Genomic DNA, 22,046 nt, shown 5'->3' with positions numbered 1-22,046 from the left:
TTAATGAGTTAGAAAATTAATTAAAATAACTATATTTTGCCAAAATCATGTACAAACCATGCGCCCTACATTTGCAGGACAGGTCACAACGATTGAAGGATAAGTTTGTCGATAAGCACAATTAAAGCAATAAAATGCCAAGCCGTCATACGTTCTAAGAGAATAGGAACGCCATACATATCGTAAGCAGGGCATTCGAGGTCGACTGTAACATATCTTTGAACTTTGCGCAGAAATTCCAATAATACTAAGTGTTCTTAAACAGGTGATCTCAAGTGGATCAAAAGGCTGTTTGCTATAGGGCAAAGAAATATTTAACGAGGTCAAAAGTACATCTTAATTATTTTTTTACAAAACATTCCGCTGTTTCTGCACTGAATAGGTTTCCCTAAACATATATAAACTACGACTGCATCTGAGGCTTGTCATCTGAGAGGTAAGTTCAGCATGAATGTGGTTTGGCTTCCTATTGCGTTGGTTGTAATAGCCAATATTGTAACGACGGCAAAGGTCAGCGATCAAGGATGCCTAGATATGTACGTATTTTCCAGCACTTACGCTACCATATCAAACACAATTGGCACGTTGGAAGGCCAGGTAAAAACTCTGAAAGGCCAGCTTGACAACATCTTACAAAGTGCATGCTTAGAACCGGGCCCGAACACTGGTATGTTTATTTATTCATTTTTTACTCCGTTTGCTATTGTATAAACTTGTTCTTTGCGAGGTCATATCAAATTTTAATTTATTTACATAAGATGTATAACTTGATGTATTTAACTTTACTGTACTTTTAAATGCAAATAGAATGAATCCTGTTTTCAACGTTCGAAATTTGTGCACTTTTGTTTTAGAATTATATATGTTTTGAACCATTTATAATCTAACTTAAACAGTGCAATAATGATTATGTAACGGATTTATTAATTGGATAAACTTAACTATCGAATTCCTGACATAAATTTTCAAGTCGTTTCCATGACAATCATTCTGACGCGTCTTAATGCTGGAGATAAGATACTTAATTTTGACGTTTTAACACTCGACATCGTTTGGTGTTAAAGACCAAAATTCATGATGTAATATGTAGAATATTAATAAAACCAAACAGTTTATCCTTAAGTTCATAATTCATGTTAAACATGTGACGACGAGATACGATTATGTAAATGTGAAAAACACATTAATCTACAACTGATGCAATGAGTTGTATATTTCATTTGGAATTTTTTCCTGATCCTTTTCTCCGAAAATGCATATTCAAACAGAATATTCCCTTTATGATAACGCGACATCACGGAAAAACGATTCATTTACCGATTAAAAAATGCATATATACACCAATTATAACCTTATGAACAATGACAATTGGTTTTCTCTAAACTATGCACATAAAGAGGTATAAATGATTATAAAAAGAAAATCTTTATCTGTTGATCAACAGTCTTGATATGTAATTTTTTTGCGTCACGATCGCATGCTCACAAAACACCGTCACCTGGAAATGTCTTCCTTCTTAATCAGTCACGACAATGTTGGCGATTAATTACATAATTCTGTATTGATTTAGTGTTTGCAAAGAAAATTTGCCACACTGTTAACAAAATCCGGCGCTGAAAACCGGGATTTTACTTACTGTGTCAGCCACGGTCATGTGTTCGTCTTTACAAAATAAACTATCTTGTCCAACTTTGTCATTTTACGATAGAATCAAAACATTCCTGGCGGTCAGTGGCCCACTGATTTTTCCATAATGTATATCAATATGAAATTTGTTTAAATTTAAACTGATAGACACAACGACCCGGTTCAATCTGACCTACTGTGATTTTGAGGATGGCCATTTATGCAACTATGTAAACAAAGGATCTTCTTATGCTTGGAATTTATATTCTGCCATTCCGAATGTCCGCGACCACACCTACATGGGGGCCAAAGGTAACATTTAAGTATCATAATTGTGTATGTTAAATTGACAGAGCATACCTGTAACAATGGATAACAAAACGTCTGAGTAAAATGTCCCTCCAGACAAGTGATTGCTAATAGAAATACAACGAACTCTTGGTTAACGTTCTAGATTGCAGGCAGTTGACATTGCTGGTGGACTTTTAGTCGCCGAGGTTTGCACTTGGCCATTCTATTAGAATTATGAAAATTATTATGAAAATTTATAGAGTAATGGAGCTTGTGCAGCACTCATCTGGATTTAGACATTTATTTGAAAGCTTTGGATTTTTTTTTTACTTTTCACCATATTTGAAACTCTAGGCCGTAAGCACCATTGGCGAGTTCTAGAAGGAAGAAACATTTGTCATAACTGTAGTTTTCAACTTGTTGGAAAAGTTGCTATTCACTTGCTGTCTTTTGTATCATCTTGTACTTTGCGATGAACTCTGACACAAATGTACAGTGAATGCAAATGCTCTATCTTTTACCCATTTTCAGCTGGGCATTTCATCCGGACCTACGACACCAGCTCACTACAGCTTACCTCCCGTATGTTCGACAAAGCGAATTCATACTGTATACGCTTTTATCTGAGGGCAACAAACACAAGCAGTCAGTTTGTGGTGTACATAAAGGTGAGAATTTAAAGCGACTGTTACATTGGCTTCCAATGTCAGGAAAGGGAGAATTTGCAGAAGGATAATGAAATAGGCCTATTATAAAGGTATCCTTACTCCTTTATCGTCAACTTTGCTTTAATGTATTTGCGGTGTGGAAGCATTCTCCATCTCAAGCTTAATAGATCACGTGTGTGATCACATGATAAGGTTATGCTTCTCCGATTACGATGGTATATGAATATGTAGGGTAAGCATAAACCAAATACTTGACTGTTACTTTCGTGTCTTTCAATCCAGTAGGAAACTATGTTATTTGGTTGTTTTAGTTATTTTGCAATCAGTAATCACGCATAAACTTAATAATCACTTGTGTCTATTATGTGGGAGATGAGAGGGAAAGAGTGTCATTGTATGATTTGTCGATAACATATAGTAAGTGGGGCTAAGAAGGTTATTTTAATAATTCTCTTGATTTAGACCGGAACACACAAAGAAACTTTTTTCTGTTCTTTGCGCATGATTTCAACAGGAACATGGCAATGGGGAAGGAACGTTAGACTCTGTGTAGATTTAGACCAAATGCAGTGACGTTATTTGCGTGAGCCTGAGCCAGAGCTATCTTGATTTTTTCGGTAGGGGGGGAAGGAGGAACGGTGTGTGTGTGTGTGTGTGTGTGTGTGTGTGTGTGTGTGTGTGTGAGGGGAATAATAAGAATTACAATAGGCATTTTTTCCTTTTCTTTGGACATTTTAAAACGCCTGTGAAACTGAGGCCATAGTGTGTGACAGACAGGTAGTCTTTTCTACCTTTACACATGCACATGCATTGATAAAGCATGATTCCTGAGTTTACATCTGTTTACTTAAAGCGAGAAAGAAGTGTGGAGGTTGCTGATATGAAGATAATTTATAACCGGGAAACATTACAACTCCTCAATACGAATTGTTGATTGAGGTTTGTAATACATGTAGTTATGTGTTTACTTATTGGCATGACATTGGCATGCAAAATGCTTCAAGTGATATCTGAACCGCCTCCTTCGTAACCACAATAATGTCTTTAAGTTAAAGTTGGGTTGGTATACAATTTACTGTATCTTGTGTGAATCAGGAGGATGGAGGGGTTGGCTACCCGATATACTCCCCAGCCCCTCACACCCCTACTACATGGAGTCTTGTGGAAATCGTCCCCGACCAAGAATACCTCAGCAAGCCGTTCCAGGTGGGTAGATTTTCCAGCGTTGAAACATTAATATAACCTATTCTAACACGTACATACACTATCATTTTCTAAGGTTTAGTTCTATAAAATCGGAAACTTTCAAAATTTTCAAGTATCTTCTTTGAATTATTACAAAACATATGATAAAACTCTTAAAAACGAAATGTTTGAATATAAAGTTATGTTGTGTTAGAAATATTTTTGTTTAATCTAAAATTATTTATATGTGTTAGTTCATATACATATTTACTGTGACAATGCATCTATTAATTTTAATTATTTCTGTTGAAGATCGCTTTCCAAGTTTTATCTGGTGGTTATGCTTTTCTTGACGATATCATGGTGTACAACGCTCCTTGTCACACACCGGGTATTTATAAAAACCAAAAAACTTAGAAGATAGAAACACGTATACGTAATTAAAATCCAAACTCAAATTCAATAAAACAAGGTTAAAATATGAACAAGAGAAATATATACATATATTCTAAAACATTAACAGAAAAATAAGAAGTGTTCGGGAAGAGTAAGCGTTTTCTGCTTCGTTAAAGCCACTTGCCTTACAAATCTTGGTCAATCGAAATAAGAAATATCACAATCCCAAATAGCAACAAAGCCATCACAAGCAAAGTAACAAGCATCGAACACGTCTAGCGTCGCATCGCACAAAAAATAGAATATTTCATAATGAGATCAATATGACGACCGAAAAACTTCAGCATAATTTTCATAGACTCGCATCTGTTGAATACTGTGTTGTGTGTTTATCTTTCAATTGGCGACATCTTGCACGACAGTCGTTATATTGGCAACAGGTCCTTGTATATCGAATTAACAAATAAACACCATCAGTTGGGAATGTATGATTTTAGCTATCCAGAACTGGAAATTTATAATAATCTATCTACTATTCGTGAGCACAGTTCTGTTAGATGGCTACATTCTAGACACGTAAGAACAATTTTATCTTTCCTGGCAACCACAATGACGCCAAGATCCCTACGTCATTAATAGTCTTTTCTGGCTGGAGAAGGGTAACAATGCGGTAACAAAAGATGGGTAGCAGCTTCTTACTATGTGAGATTTAAACAATGCAATGTTTAAAAAAACACAGCTGGCCTCTGACTACTTAATAAATGTTATTCAGGTACTTGTTTCAGTTTGCCTCTACGGTATCAGAATAAAAATTTATGCAAGAATACCAGGGAAAGGGAAAGATACGACGGACAGAGACTGGGCTAAGAAAATGAAAATTCGTTCCCGGGTTGAAACCGAATTATATATTGTAGCAATTGATTATCTGGCTGAAAAGAGAGATAAAATCAAATCTAACAAAAACGTAATCCAAATTGAGCTAAAAGAAATACGAAATGGTTAATTGTTGGTTAATGGTACGTTGAAACATGGCTAAGTCGAATAATCGGATAAGTCGAACATTTCTCTTGGTCCCATCGAGTTCGACTTATTCGGATTTTACTCTATATATTAAGCCTTTCTAGAACTCCCGTCAGATATATTAGCTAACTATTTGTTCATTTTGATAGTTAAATTTTTATCGTTACGCGAAGCTAAATTGAACAAAGCGGATATTTAATTTGTAATTAATATACGGAGAGACTCGCAGGTACCATCGTGTTTATCTCTGAACATTAGATAACACTAAACATAATGATTTTGATGTATACGTCTTATCAGTCACAAGAGAAGACAATATTGTACTACAGATAGAAAGTTTTTTTTAGATTTATTTTAACAGTTTAAAAAAAATGGGAAGTTAAAAAATAGCAAGGTGATTAATTATTGGGATAACTAGATTTATAGGATTGATGTATTATACATAGCTTTCTGGGTATTCGTGTCCATCCGACGAAAAGATATTTACCTAATACACTTTCTTGAATTAAACCATTGTCTACACTTACCTTTTGTAATTGGTTAGTTCCATCTCTTCACTCTTAATTACCATTCAGTTTCATAACAAACAAATCTATGTAATTTTTCCTCCTTTTTTCGGCTGTTGTTTTGAAAGATACTTATCACTTGTATTTTAATAGCCAAGGCCAGGGTATTCCTAAAAGAAACACACATTATGTATAAATTGAAATATAAATGTTTTGAAAGTGTTATTCTATATTGCATATTGTTTGGAGACCCAAAACACTTTGATAACAACAATGAAGTCATTCTGTCTGTAAGGTCTTTCTGCCTTCTTCTGTTTTCTCTAAATGTGATACTTTAAAATTCATTTTGAGGTTTTGACATGAAAGACATGAAAGAGACTAGACATATGCAATAACGAATTATTGTTAATAGCGCCATAAGCGATATATTTATATATATAGTTATATTTCAATATACAGATATAATTTCATATTGTATACGTACGCATTTTTCATTCATAGCTTTACCCATTGTACTCATAACTCACTTTACTGTCTTTTTGACTAATGATAAATTACAAATGATAATAAATAGATGGAGAGAAAAATAAATAAATGCAATGTGCAACTTTCAAATATAGATTTTCAACAATATGCACTTTTTAAACGATTTTATTCATATTGTTTCAAGTGTTTCCTTTCTAAATAAATAGAACAGAATGACTATTTTATCAATCATTTTAGGAATACGAAAACCTGTCTCGTGCAATGGAAAAGAACTGACAATTGATAGAACAAAGCACTGCTATACAGCTCACATAGAACCCAGGACATACATAGACGCCATCCGGGCATGTAAGAAAGAGTGGCCACAGAATCATCTCTTGTCTGTAACGTCTGCAACTGTGCAACAGTACATAGTAAACTGGATTCATAATGACTCAGGTAAATTAAACTTACAGTTTCTATTAATAGAAACAGTAATTTTAACGGAAAATGTCTTAACATTAGTTATGTAGTAAATGACAAAGATAATATTATTCTGCAAGTAGTTTTAAACAATCACAATCGATCATTTTCATCCAGAAGTCATAAACATGATTCAGACTTTTTTATGTAGGTTTCAAGCATGCAAGTGTCTCGTTAGTTCATGTCTTAAACTTCTAATTATAATTTGCATGTCAAATATAGAAAAAAGACAATAATGATATACTTTGAATGTGCCGAAGTTTTATAATAGTTAAATATATGTTTTATAAGGCCTGTCAGCAGCAGGAGGACCCACTGGATTTTGGACAAGCGGACAAGACGAGTTTAAGGAGGGGGATTTCTATTGGGCATCGGACTTAGAACCAGTTAAATTCAACTACACAAGCTGGCATGTCGGCCAACCGAACAATGTAGGAGGCCATCAGAACTGTGTGCTGTTGGAGTACGCCAACGACAACTATAACTGGGGTGATGTTGACTGTGGAGAACGTCATCCCTTCATCTGTGAGGCAGTGTACACTTAACATGATAATAACCTTATAATACAACGATACAGTGTATTTCAGAATATACCGTTTTATAGTTCTAATAGAGCTTAGTTGTTTAGAGATCAGTTTTGTAATATATTTCTCAATTAAAGTGTTAATAATGAGTATCTCACTAATATTTTTCCGATGAAATGATAATAAAATTGGTTGAACCTATATTAAACGTGTTGGATGATTTTTCTCCATTCGAAAATCGAAATTAATACTATTCACATTACCAAGAATCCTTCTTGTTTCACATGCTACTTAACATTGTATATATATATAAATTTATTGAATGATAGGTCTAGTGCACTTCTCTTACTAGATGTTTGCTTTCCTTTCGATAACTTCGTATTTTCCTCAGTCGCCTCCTAGACTTCAAGCGTGTTGCTAAGTCCTACAAGGGCGAAACAAATGTATGTTCTCTGACACATTATTATTAAATGGTGATATTCATTCGTGTGTCTTTGTATGACTTTTGAAACTGCAATTTGTAGTCATATGTATTTGACTTTTAGTCCCCGTGGTTTGCCGTTACCTGCATAACACGTGTTAGTTCTTTCGAATGGTGGCATGGTGCAGAGTACACACATGTACTTGACGATGTTCCAAAATTATCAGATATATGAAAAGTGTATGGAATTATGGAGCTAGCGCTCCTTTGCATTTAGGTATTGACATTTAGGTATTATCATCCCTACATATATGCATATATGTATATGCAAATTGCTGGCGCTGGTCATATTACATATAAGTAAGGCACTGATCACCGTAAATCAGCTGTTTTCTGATATTGTACATGCATACTATTCATATTCTCTTATAGTTCTATAAAGCATGATCAATATGTTTACAACATCATGTGTTTTTGTTAATCCTTCTATCGAAAGTACTGTTGGACGACAGTAAAGCTACAACACTGTAACAACTATTTCACTTTACTAGTTACGATAACCTAAAAGAACGTAGGCTGAAATCATTTCAAAACATTGGCAGAAGATATATCAAACAATTATGTTGATATATACATAAGATTTTAATAAAATTATTCAGAAAATGAAGCCGGGGAAAATAGTTGGAAATATGTAACTAATAAGGCAATGTTTCAGTAAACTCGTCAATTTCGGTAGATTTCTGTTAGGCCTTTCTCATACTTGTCCACCGTTGGAACATTTCTGCAATGCGTTACTCGGATAATACAGTTCTGGTAGCTAGGTTACAGGTTTGGCAGAATTTTGTCAATTGTATGTCTGGGCTTAAGACCACCTTACCGGAAATGTTTGATCATGCCCAAATCTGGAAAAATCAACTTTGACGTACGTCATGTAAAAGCTTGATGAAATGCTCAACTCTGTCGTTTGAGATCTCCGCAGAAGTCATCATGATGAGAACCCATTCTCTTGGTCAACAAGATCGTATAACTATCAAGAAGCAATGATTGGCAAGTCCTGTTTTCAAACATTTGATGGCAAAAAGGTGAAATAAGATCTTACACAAAAAATGGCTACGTGAATATCTTGGAATCGCGTAAAGAGTTGTTAACTGTCATAAAAAGAAAGAGAAAGAAGCTCAAAGAACCGGTAATGTTAGAAACACTTTGTCTGGAGAGACAGGGTTAGAGTTGAAGTGTCCCGTTCGCGACAAACGTATTGAACTTCCTGTTCGATATTTGCTCAAATGTCTGCCCTTAACATCGGCAAATTGTTTTATCAGTGTTGGAAACCAGATATAAGCGCTATTTTCAATCTGAAGAGAAATAAATGCCTGTTTAAGCAAACACTCAATTTGGTAAAGCAGCTGTACAACAAGGGCACACCAAAACGATCGACACGACTATCATAAGATCAGAATTCTCAGGACTGAACAATACATTGGTATCAATTGTTATGATATATAAAACCGTAAAGTACGATACAATATTTTATGTAGACAAACCATATACCGTTCTACATTTCTTATTTAATCATCCATGCGATAATAATGACCAAAATTAGGGTCGGAAAAGCAAAAAGAAGGAGACTGAGCAAAATACAAACAGGAACACTATCTCCCACGATGCGATGGAAAACGGCTCGTTGGTTTTCATATGTTGGTGCAAGTAATAAATAGAATAATTTGATCACATGACTGTACTTTTATACTCGAGATAAATAGAAATATCGGGTCCATCCACTACTCTTCGTAGAACATTTGCGCGGAGGTCATTGGGTAGCTGCGTAGGAATCCCGATGTTAAACTTGCCAATTATGACAACGATTGCTGTCGGTGTACCATATTTGTGTGACTTACCTGCCTCTTACGTGCAAATAGAGCGCAATTTTCAAAGGAACATTAACTTCATTGACAAAGAGTACAACCTATTCTTGAATTCCACTGACATAGACCTCTTTATAATTTGTAATCATTGATTTGTAACCGGACTTTATAATTGCTACACTATTATAGCGTTAATAAAACTGGTATTGTAAGAGTTGTTGATAATATTTTTTAACAAGTGTCAAGGCAAGGTAGCGCTAATAAATCAAATTGGGTCAGATCACTGCTCTTAAAGAAAGAAAAAGGTGATGTTATTTGAAATTATTCTTTATTGAATTTATCATATTTAAATAATTGAATGAGAAGTACGTTTGAATACCAATTGATAATCTGATACAATAGAGTTAGATAATGAATATGACTGCATCACATGACTTCTCAGTGAAGACATACGTTTTGAAAACAAGTAGGCGACTTAGAAACCTCAAACTTTAAGGGCTACTGCACGTTCCAATCTGGGTTTGGACAAATCTTTAAACCAATTTCTTCAGTCGCCTCTTTGCTGTCAAAATAAAAGTCCTACAGAAGCTATAAAACTTTTGAAATTGAAAAGGAGACAAGAATTTTACTTTTAAACTCTGCAGAATGGTTTCTAAACTTCACACAAGTATAACATAAAGTTATTAACCATATCGCTAACAGTGAATTGACTTGGATGAACGTTGGTGTTATCAATACTGGTAGTTATATCCCATTCATTCAAATAAGTTATCTTATCATGGAATTCCTTAAATTCTTCATAAAATAATTGTTCGTGAATTTTTCGTATGTAATCTAAAGGTTTAAGAAGATCGATAAACGTTGCAGAGTGTGGTCCTTTTACAAACACCCTAGCTCCAGGGACTCTTTTAAACAATCTGCCTATAGCAAATTTGACATTCCGAATATGTGCACGAAATTCCGACGGCGTCGTTCTTGCGAAATGCATCATATTATGTATAACTATTGTTACGTTTTCCCTTGTCGGAACACGATCTATATACCAGGCTACGGACTTGATATGTTCCCTCGGGGAGTCTTCTCCAGTATAGAAAGGAAGTTCATGAACAGCCCATAACAGTGTCAGATTCAAATCCTGTCGTTCAGCTTCCCTCAAACTGAACCATCGTTGTCCTGTCAGACCTTGTTTATTCTTCGGTATCTTCATATTCACTCTAACTTTTATATGATCAAACCACGAGCGGATATTTGAATCGCCAATCAAAAACAGGTACTGATTCCGTAAGCAGTTTTCATATGAAATCTTGGTAGGTATAAAGGTGTTTGTACAGCCCCGTTGGTGCCATTTTCCGTGATAATAAAAACCAACAGGAGACTCCTCAAGCCATGTTTCCTTACTTGGTCGCTTGTAGCATGGCAGATCTGGAGATTGTACAAAATCTGCACCTATAATTAAAATCATACATTTAAATTACTGAAAAGTTACAACAGAAGAAACAATTACTAGCTTTATATATCCAATCACTTGTTTTCATTCTGTACTTTTACACGGACCTAATTGGTCCTAATTGGTCAGTAATTCCTATTGTAAATCACAGTTCCCGTTATCCTTAGAAAATAAATAATTCCCATTGAATTAACGCTACCCCCACACGCTATATGTCCCTACGTAGTCTATAATTCCATTTGTATTTAAACCCCCCCCCCTTGTCTTTACATAGTCTATAATTCCATTTGTATTTAAATCCCCCTTTGTTCCTACATAGTCTATAATTCTATTTGTATTAAAACCCGTTCGCCCCTTTTTCCCTCCAGAGTCTATAATTCCATTTGTATTTAAGCCCCTTCCCCCCTTTGTCCTTAAAGAATCTATAATTCCATTTGTATTAAAACTCCTCCGCCCCTTTCTCCCTACATAATCTATAATTCCATTTGTAGTTAACCCCTAACCCCCTTTGTCCCTACTTAGTATATAATTCCATTTGTATTTAAACCCCCCCAACCCCCCTTTGTCCCTACATAGTCTATAATTCCATTTGTATTAAAACCCATTCGCCCCTTTTTCCCTCCAGAGTCTATAATTCCATTTGTATTTAAGCCCCTTCCCCCTTTGTCCCTAAAGAATTTATAATTCCATTTGTATTAAAACTCCTCCGCCCCTTTCTCCCTAAATAGTCTATAATTCCATTTGTAGTTAACCATTCCCCCCTTTGTCCCTACTTAGTATATAATTCCATTTGTAGTTAACCCCTTACCCCCTTTGTCCCTACTTAATATATAATTACATTTGTATGAACCCCTTCCCCCTTTCTCCCTACAAGGTATATAATTTCAATCGTATTTAACTCCCCTTCCAACATTTGTTCCTACATAGTTTTTATTTCCACCCTAAAGTTTTCCCTAGATTTATTATTTCACTTGCATTTATCTCCCGTTACTTACTTCCTGCTATTGTTATTTCCGGACTTTTCTGCAAATGCATATGCTTGTGGATTCTGTTCAAAAAGCAAGTCACCTTTTGTTAATATATGCATATATGAATGAATTCAAAAGATTTAAAGTTAATTGATGACACAATGACATTGCCAATAGTTAGTATAGAAAAAATATCCTTTTCTGAATGGCAATATTATGAACTTGGTCGTTTCATTTACATGGATATTGAAGATTATATTTTTAACAAAATTTCAATAAAAAATTCATATCTACTCAAACAAAATGAGTGCATCAATAATGGAGCTTGAGAACAACTATATACAATGTCACATGTTCAAGAATGAAACGGTTCTTCATTGATTCTGGTAATCATCAGATTGCGACAGTTGTCATTACATTCATTTTCATGTTGACTTCTTTTTGTTTTTAATCTCTATCTATATGAATGTCTTGAAATATTTGGATTTGTATCGAATAACTGGCAACTAACCAGCCACAAAGTTTAACTGAGAGTTTACGTTAAAGCTTTCGCCAATGTTACGCAATAAATATTTATCTCATTTTAGTATTAAAGCTATCATCTACCTTGCAATTTTCCTCTCTGGTTTAGTTAAATGATCTGTACGATGACCTTTTGTGAACTTCCAATCCTTGCAATTTAGTGACGGATTGCTTGGCTTCCCACAGAACCAGTGAAGACCATAGTTATCGTTGGTAAAATTACACATGTCCGTCAATCCTAACACATCGGGTTTCACACTGCAAGGCGTTCGTTCTACAACATTATCTTTTGTAAATCCAGCCACCATATCATGCAGTAATCCATGTTTTTCTATATATTTTTGAACGACTGCAATTTGCTCTTTAGTTGCCGCTATCGATGTCTTAATGACACTTTTACCTGTCCATAAGGCGATCACGTGACCTGTGTAGGACCCATTTCCGTGATCAATGACGTAGCCATTGGCATTTGCGTTATTGGCTGTACTTGTCAGCCATATTCTGAGAACATCTCCGCCGTATGTGAGTGGTTTTCCGTATCCATCATAAAGTCTGATGTTAACCTTTATAATTTCTCCCAGAGAATATACCGCATTGTTTACAGCAAGTGCTTGTGTGGAGGAAGTATTACTGGCTAGACTTCTTATGTCGATAATATCTTCGATAGAAAGGTAGGCTTTGTAAGATGACAAAACCGCTTTTGATACAGAGGCTGAATAATCCGACACGGGAATAGTCTTAATTGCATTTTTGAAGATTTTCATTATATGCTCTTGCGGATTAGTAGAATTGGTTCCTTGGCGAGAAGTCAGGTGCAATGATGCAAAGTGTTGGAATAAGGGATACTCATATTGTCTGAAACATATGAAATTTTATTCTTGAAAATGGCAGATGAACGTTAACAAACATTACATGTAAACATTTGCTATCAAGGATAGGTTGTCCTTCTGAGTAAAATTGCTGTATCTAAACATGTACTTTTTCGTATATGCAAATTTCACAGAAACTGATAATAATCGAATAATGAGGATATTTCTCCGAATAAAAAGCATGTTTATTGATTTCCACTTTGTAATTGTGTTGTGTTTATTACATTTTTAAACATATCACGAAGCATGGATGTTTAAAATGTCGTTCTATTTATATCCTTACTGGTTATATTACAGAACACTTAACATTAGCACAGCATTGTCACTGCAAAAGCATACATCATCCACTTGTTAGATGAGGAATATCATTGTATAGCACATTGGAATCGGGAAAAGAACTCCGAGATATTGAAAAACAAAATACCATGTCAAACATACTTAACTGACGAATCTAAACGCTTATCTGTGCATTACAAATAGCTACATTTAGTTATCTATTGTTTCGAGGTTGATAAACAAAATCTTGAAATAATGTTAACATTATTTGTCAGAGAACATGTGTAGCTTATGGTCGTGTGTTCGGAATTTGATTATAAGTATTTTGTATACGGGACCTTGAATCATAAATGGACATTCAAATTTGACGACAATAATGTCAACAAATCAAAATAGGTAAAAAAAAAAAATAACAAAATACACACAACCATATATTTATCGCCAACAAGCCAAATGGTTAATAGCTCTATGCTGAAGTTGACTAAATAAAACGTTTGAAATACCCAAGATGTTGCAATTACTATCCTATCAATATGAGGATTTAGACAAATCGAAAGGACTTTATACCTACTTCTTTATTTTGAATGTATTGCAAAGCAATAGTCCTTACTTATTATAATTATATTTGTAGTTGAGGAAAGTAGATAAGGTGTACACAGCATTTGAGATAGATTAAAGTGTAAGTAATTACATTAAATGTATTTTACATGCCTATCTTCCTTGAAGTATCATGGTTAGACTATTCTTCCAGTAATTATGTCTATAAAGACATAGTTCATTGAGATTAAACCAGACTTTCATATATGTACAAAATTTACAATATTTTCACTATAGCTACTACTATTTCTGATCTCCAATGCATTAGATAATGTCACCATAACACGCTAAATGAATAAATATGTTATGGAAATATTTCGTTCTAGTTAATTGATATTTATAAACATGAATCTTTTGGGATTTTTTATACGCGCTTTGTTTGAAGGAATATTTTCATTTCAAGGAACTTTGATACACATTAACAAACCTTGAGAAATCAGCACAATTAACCTTCATCAAATAAAACTAAAAGACAAAAAATATAAGTTATAACAGAGTCAACATCATGATCAGGACAGTATTAAAATATATTATTCATAAATCATGAGCACCAAATGTACCTTGCTACGAAGCGCAAACTTTTTATCTTCAAAAACTTGAAAAAGTGTCATGGCGGTGGGTGTGAAAAATCTGAAAAAGTGTCATATCGGCGGGTGTGCGCGTGGGACGAACAGTCCAATTCGGTGACGTCTAATGAGGTAAAGTGATGTTATATATTAAGACGATCTTGCCACAATGACAAGGATTAAAACAAAATTGATGTTCTGTTTGCAAGTTTTGTTTGTTTATAAGTGCTGTTAGTTGATAATTCAAACCAAGTCCCCAGACTAGCTTCTTATCAACTCGCACGTACAGTGTTCTGTACGCTTACGTCATGTCGAGAATTCCGTAAAATATATCTAATTTTGAATGCTTTTAAAATAGCGATTTGAAAGATCGCGGCATTATTTACGCAGAAAATTGCCGCTAGAGGGCTCTAACTCTTTTCGATATTTCAGTCAATGAGAAGGCCAGGATCGGTAAATTTTGTCTGAAAGGCCGTCGCAATAGGCTACGCGTACTGAGTACGTTTAGCCTAAAAACTGTATAGAAAATCACGTTTGTCATTACTCTCCTGGAACACCTAGTCTTATTCTCCTGGTACTTGTAATTATGTTGCCACACTGAATACACCACACCCTGTCTTGGAACTGATGCTTCCCAGTGACTATTTTGTAGCACAAACTAGGGATTATCTACTAAGTTTAAAACAAATTCAGAGAAATATGTATGTCTGACTTACTTGTAAGTGACAAAAATGCCATGCAATCACAATAAAAATACAAGACTTACAAGTCCAACGAATAGTGCTTCTCAAACAATTTACTGTCCACGTTATACAATAAACTGATAACAAGCGTTCTCAAACGGATCTGTTGGTCTGTATCAATTTATAGAAATGCATATTAACGCAATTTATACCCTTCATTTTGTATGTCATTTCATCTAGCATCTGCATTAATAAAACATTTGTACAAAGGAGTTACAATAGGGGTGTTTAAACTTGCCTTAGACGCATTTCTACTCATATGGCTGAGCCATGAAACAATCAAACAAGCAAGCATTTTTATACATAACTTACGTCAGATGAAGGTGACCAAGTAGTCATCGAGAAACATCACTCTCTTATTTTCTACTGGTTGTGTTAAAAGAACTTCTATTCTATAAGCATTTCCTTTACAACAAATATGGAACAAGTAATATCATCTTTAAAGTGCCCTCTCTTGTTAGCGCTGAAGTAAAGCATTATGGGACGTACTGCTGTGTAAAACTAGAATATAGATTAAAAACTCGCGTATTGATGTAGGTGACTAAAACTTTTTACTATTATTTTTATCCTTTATCATATATTCAAATGATATATCTGATATTTCAAAGAGTTTTTGATTTGCAAAGAGTACAAGTTTTTTCATGTGCCAAAAATCTGCTTCGATTCTGCTCGGAAGGTATTTGTCTCCCCAACAGAATTACCCTCTCTTTGTTAATTGCTAACTCTTTCACTAAAACAACAGTAACACTCGTTCAAGGATTTTACTGAAGACATAAAAGTGAAGAGTACCTTTCAAATATAGATTTAAATGATTTAATACAGCATTAATTAATGTATAAAATACAATACAGCAAACAGCTGATGAAATTTAATGGAAACAGAGGCCAAAATTTAGAAAGGAGTCGAGTGGGCGATTTAATCTGTTTTATGATTTGCCATATTGTAACATTTATTTTAAAAGAATATACATCTGTTAAACCATATTTCTACGGGAGAAAATATCATATTTCCAGGTAGGTCTACACCAGCAAGTCACAAGGACGCCATGTTTAATCTGAAAGTTTTATACTTTACAAATGAATCTCTACGACTGGAGACATTTCAAAATAATCACAAAACATTCTGGCAATACATTTACCTTATGGCAGGTTAAAGACCAACATATTTCTTTATTTTCATTCAACTGTTTGCAAGTTACTGCAAATATTTGTATTTAATTATGGAAGGTTTAGTCCGATCGCATAAATGGAAAAAGTGAATTCGACCAAAATAATCTTTATCAAACATGGTAGCTTCAGACCAAGGTCTTAACTTAAGTTTTAAACAGGATCCCGTGCCACCGTTAAAATATGAAAAGCTGTGTTTTTGCCTTTATATTGACACAGCTGTATAATTATCAGTGATTGTGAAACAACGATTTACAAGTTGATGGTTGTTCTTCAATAAAACACGATTAGACATCTGCTGAGTAATGAAGAAATACTACCGCGTTCAGCTGTTACATGTCTCAAGTACTTCACTAAAATCGAGAACAATACACTGTTTGATTTGTGATACCGAACAATGGGCACCAGTACTCCTGTCAAACAATGAAGTATGGGCCCAGTATAGGACAAAGGGGTCCAGTGTAATGATGCCGCACTTCCAATGTTGATTTACACATTTCTAGCAAACATATTTTTTGTTTGTGCAATATCTCTCAGTTCCTCTCAAGAGGGGAGAAACTTCGCTGTTGCATGAAAATGTTGGAAAGCATTAGAGAGTTAAAGATAGCTCAATACATGGGACTTTCCTTATTAGAACTGAAAATAGCTCATACAACTTATTAAATAGATATATATGTATTTCACAAACATGCATATGAATCTGATAAGGGATGAAAAATATATACTCCAAATTGATATGTATATAAATATACAAGATTAAACGCGAAACTTGTTGGAAAAAAAGACAATTGTTAACATACCTTTCATTTTGGTTTATATAACTAGTTAACGGCGTCGAAACAAATCTACCAGATTTGTCTAAGGACAATAGAGGCATGAATTGTGTAATTGTGCAGTTTTATAAAATATCGGTCCTAACGAAGTGATATATATATATTATATTGAGATTTCGGACCATTTACTCATGTAGCGTTGAGTAATACATCTGCGCTTTTCCCACTAACTTAGAAATAACCAATCATTGAGAATTACTTTCTTTAAAACTGGATAGCCATCTACTAGAGGCTTTGAATCTAAATTATCAAATTGTTTTTAAATATGAATTACCCTTTTTTAACTACAGAACCACTTACAGGTAAGTTTTTAGTGAGTTCATATCTCCGTTTTTGGAACCACTATTGAAACGTGTTTGGTTTGCTGGAGCATTGTCTGAAAACTGCCGTTTTAATTCATCCTTTTTCTGAATATCTAAAACTGTTGATGTTCCTATACCATTGATGTTTGCTAAGTATTTCTGTGATGGCTTTGGACGTTGCTCAGACTGTGTTATCAAGTCATTTTTTCTCCAAGGTTAGTTCTGTACGTTTGCAGATGGAGTACAACATGTAACCTACGTTTTTCGTTTTATCGGTGTTAACCTATCCATGACAGATTTACCTATGAATTCCATGAAGAAAGAAAATGACACTCTTTATTTCAATAAACATAAATAGCGCTCAAAAACGCATTTCACTTTGCACTAGCACAATAGTAGACCTACCTAAGAAGGTGTTAAAAAAACCTTAGGTAAATAAATCGTTTGGAACTCCACGCACAATGTGATCACGTGTTTGGAGAGATTACATGAAATTACTTTCTTTCATCGCATTTCGTGGTCAATGAACCGGATTAGACAGACCGTATGGGGAGTTCTCCAAATCTTCTTAAAACAGTTTAAATTCTTCTCTGCATGATCAATTTATACAACAATGGTATTCTGATACAGAACATTCCTCACGAGGGAAGACTTATGCAATATTTAAAAACCCTTTCGAATTTGAAAATTATCTGATCAAGCTGAATCATAGAGATAGAATCTGTAAGCTCAGAGCTAGTAATTTGTCCTTACTAATTGAAACTGGACGATTGGCTAGAATACAGCGTGAAGATAGAATATGTCCTCTATGCTCCAGTGGTGTTAAAAATGAATATCATTATTTGTTTTTATACCCAAATTCAATTATTTGTCATATACGGAAAAACTGTATACCCAATTATTATACTGTTAACCTCTATGTTTTTAAAATGAAAGGATTATCATAGATATGCAATATTAGGATGTTATCAAACTTGACAGTGTTTACCCATATGATAGAAAACACAATTAGAATATTAGGATGTAAAATATGCACACGAAACTGTAAAATTTAATGGATAATATGGTAATACACTATATAAATATACGTTTGTATTGTAGAACTTATGTAATATCGTACTAAACGTCTACTAAATGTGTTGTGGAGAAATTTGTGTAAATGGACTGTCATTGTATATGCATGATGCGTATAATATTGTTTACAATTTATATTGTACTAGTGTTTACAATTTATATTGTACTAGTGTTTGTGTGTAAAAGTGACTATCACACCATTATATGGATATACTTTATGTGTTATACTGATTCTAATATTATAAAAGAAGTATGATACAGGTTTATTGGTACATAATGTGCATGATGCTATGGTATTGATGTGCGAATGTATACATGCGAAAAGTTATTGATGTGCTGTATACTTCTTGTTGTGTTTAAAATTGCCTATATTATCGTTGTGTGTAAAATATTTTTCCATATCACTGTACATGGCGCGAATAATATTTCTATAATGTTACTGTATGATTTATGGTATGGCGTGGGTAATACTATATAATATTTGTTTTGCCACTGAATGAAATGCGTTTAATAGTGTTAACCATATCGTTGTATATTTGTATTGAATGTTGACCTGCTGTTGCACATGCTAGTGTGCTTGAGGGATGAATAAAATCTTTAAAACCGACTTTCATCTTAACTGCTCGTTTCTTACCAGGATTATTACCAGATATTTACCTTTGTTTCTTGCAGCCTATCTTCATATTGAGATATTTAACTAAGTATATATATCATATTTGATGCAAAAATACTGAATAATTTAGTTTGACTTCATTAAGCACTATATATGAATTAAACATCTATAAATAAATTAAATCATTATGTTGGATGATTTAGCACTACACCCTAACATATTTCTAAAATAATTATAACACGAAGCTAGAAGTGTCTGTAATAAAATTAGAGTATTGGAAATAAAACCAAATTTACCTGAAATAAAACTAGAGTATTGGAAATAAAGATAAAATGTCACATTTCTGGTAATTTATATACGATCTACTAAATGATTGATAAGAAATGATTAAAAGCCATTTCACTTCCATGTTTAATTTCGTTAACATTTGGCCTAATTACCCATCAATACATAATGTGTACACAAACACAATGTACAATGTAAATAACAATAAAGTCAATGATCTACAATGTGATAATTTTTAATGTTTCTTATCTAAACATCAAAGAAATTATCATCAATATTATATTCAAAATAAATAAAAAAAAATAAGACATTCAAACATATCACAAGATATGTAAAATATTTTTTTTACACTTAATAACGTTATAGATGGAAATTATTTAAAACGTGACTATTGTTTTGTGTTATTCGCTAGAGTGTTTTTTTTTACTCACGAGCCTGTGGTTGTTTGGCTCTTGCTAGGTGTATGTACCCTTAGTCGCAATGTTAGTAGCACTTTGTGGGGTTCAGTCTAGGGTTTACGGAGGGACATCGTGTCTGGTTTGACATAGTGTCAGCTGCTTCGGGTTACGTTGGCCATCCTGTGAGATGAGACGTGGTCAAGTTATGTCACGCACTTTGATTAGCCGAGGCTTCAGCGGTGGAGCCAGTCGCTGAGTCTTATGGTTACTCTCGGTTTCTGTCCGAACTTTGTCAAATTGGTAAGGCTGACCACCTAGCCAGGTGAGTCTGTATCCCGGAACGCATACATATTATGCATGTATACATGTACTTTCTGACTGCAATACTGAAGTATTAAGGGACAAAATATCAATTATTAACTGTTGATGTAACCTTGCAGTCGAAAATAAAAATAAAAATACAGGTTGATCCACAAGTAAAATATCTCGGGTAAATGCAGTATATGAAACAGACTATAATTACCCTCCCTTTGATGTTTCTACCTATTGTCCTGGACATGTATGCGTTCAGGGAACACCCCCAGGTGAGTATGCTGCTGTACATGGCCATTGTTTCCGACCTGGTCAGGACTCAGGAGTGGGCCCTGGTAAATATTTGGTTAATATAAGGTCATTATACAAATAATTAAGTAGCTATTACCATGTTTATACTACCCATGCGGTCAACTAACAAATTCAATAAGAAAATGGTTTGAACAACGATCTTCATAATGTAACAATATGCAAAAAACGACTGAGTTGGCATCTTGATTAAAAATCAGATCAAAGAAATATTCACTCACTGAATAATTGACTAAAATTTCAAGAATGATTGGTTTTCTACAAAAACATGATAATGGTTAAACAGGAAGTAGCTACACTAATTCAAAATAGGAACGTATCCGGACCAAATGTCCGGATTTGTATCTATCTACAATATTTTTTTAAAGATGTAAACTCAAAGGGATAAAGAAAAACAGAGTGACATTATTTGCAATATCTTGTGAACGCACTGTAAAAATAATTTAAATCGATCAAGCAACTCTCTAGGTTTCAGATCACGTGGTCCAATATCGAATGTTGCATTATTGTATTGCATGACGGTTTCTTCTGGGAAAGCACGAAACAGGGAAGTCTCGTGTAAAGCAGTGTTGTGACTTTCGGTTACACTGCTCTCATACCATTAGGTAGTCTTCATAGAGACACATAATTTTCCGATATTTTGATTAATTTCTGATAGCATTAAACCATTGCACGGCTGACGGAAGTTCAGAGGGGTCAGGCCATTGCGATATTATGCAAGGTCAATGGCAAAAATACAGGTTGCCAGACATTTCAGTGTCCACATTTGCACTAAAGAATGTCTTGTTAGAAGTTTAAGGGAAACTGGATGGGTTGCTGACAGCGTTTGCACAATCTACATCTTATTGCCACTGAATCTGCCCTTCATGCCATAGGTACTCATCACAGTCTTATCCATGCAAAAACTGAAGGAAACGATGACGGAAAGTTGGTCTACGGGCACGTCACCCGTGTGTAGGTCAACCCCTTTACCGCCAGCGTCGTATGGCTTTGGTGGCGTCACATGCTCTCCGAATATTCCCATTGAGGCAGTGGAGGCGGGTCTCGTTTACTGATGAACCCCGGTTCACCCTATTTCGAGCAGACGTTCGACACCGTGTACACCGACGTCGCGGAGAACGTTTTGCCGACTGCTGCGTAGTAGTAACGGATAGGTTTGGCGTTGATCGATTATGTTGTTGGGAGGAACGTCACATGGTGTTAAATCACCACTGGTTGTGGTAGCGGGTAATTTAACAGCTGCTAGATACAGAGATGAGATCATTCTACCCCGTGGTGTCCCATTATTATGACGGAAACATCTTCAAAGTTTACCCTGC

General features: G+C 34.6%; 2 protein-coding genes across 2 annotated transcripts; one reads left to right on the top strand and one right to left on the bottom strand.

Moving 5' to 3' along the window:
- Positions 1 to 447: 447 nt before the first annotated feature.
- On the top strand, positions 448 to 7,185 carry LOC132562393 (uncharacterized). Its single transcript, XM_060227135.1, has 7 exons — positions 448 to 667; positions 1,795 to 1,938; positions 2,449 to 2,585; positions 3,681 to 3,791; positions 4,083 to 4,161; positions 6,416 to 6,616; positions 6,932 to 7,185. The coding sequence occupies exons 1-7, from the start codon at positions 448 to 450 to the stop codon at positions 7,183 to 7,185; spliced, it is 1,146 nt and encodes a 381-aa protein (XP_060083118.1).
- A 2,914-nt stretch (positions 7,186 to 10,099) lies between these two features.
- On the bottom strand, positions 10,100 to 21,751 carry LOC132562384 (NXPE family member 4-like). The gene is made up of 4 exons (XM_060227127.1): positions 21,567 to 21,751; positions 12,469 to 13,239; positions 11,890 to 11,942; positions 10,100 to 10,893 (listed from the first exon to the last, which is right to left on the bottom strand). The coding sequence occupies exons 1-4, from the start codon at positions 21,749 to 21,751 to the stop codon at positions 10,100 to 10,102; spliced, it is 1,803 nt and encodes a 600-aa protein (XP_060083110.1).
- Positions 21,752 to 22,046: the final 295 nt, after the last annotated feature.

Source organism: Ylistrum balloti, unplaced genomic scaffold, assembly GCF_031769215.1.
Source record: "Ylistrum balloti isolate Yb309-2 unplaced genomic scaffold, AGI_CSIRO_Ybal_v1 Utg369672, whole genome shotgun sequence".
NCBI lineage: Eukaryota > Metazoa > Mollusca > Bivalvia > Pectinida > Pectinidae > Ylistrum > Ylistrum balloti.
The sequence above is the reverse complement of the archived record's forward strand: the minus strand, read 5'-3'. Positions and strand labels throughout refer to the sequence as shown.

Coding starts and splice junctions, on each gene's coding strand:
- LOC132562393 (XM_060227135.1), top strand. CDS start 448: ATGAATGTGGTTTGGCTTCCTATTGCGTTGGTTGTAATAGCCAATATT. Junction 668..1,794: donor AGAACCGGGCCCGAACACTG/GTATGTTTATTT, acceptor TTAAACTGATAG/ACACAACGACCCGGTTCAAT. Junction 3,792..4,082: donor ACCTCAGCAAGCCGTTCCAG/GTGGGTAGATTT, acceptor TTTCTGTTGAAG/ATCGCTTTCCAAGTTTTATC.
- LOC132562384 (XM_060227127.1), bottom strand. CDS start 21,751: ATGGGAATATTCGGAGAGCATGTGACGCCACCAAAGCCATACGACGCT. Junction 13,240..21,566: donor AGATTCAGTGGCAATAAGAT/GTAGATTGTGCA, acceptor CATATGTTTCAG/ACAATATGAGTATCCCTTAT. Junction 10,894..11,889: donor GGAAATAACAATAGCAGGAA/GTAAGTAACGGG, acceptor TTTTAATTATAG/GTGCAGATTTTGTACAATCT.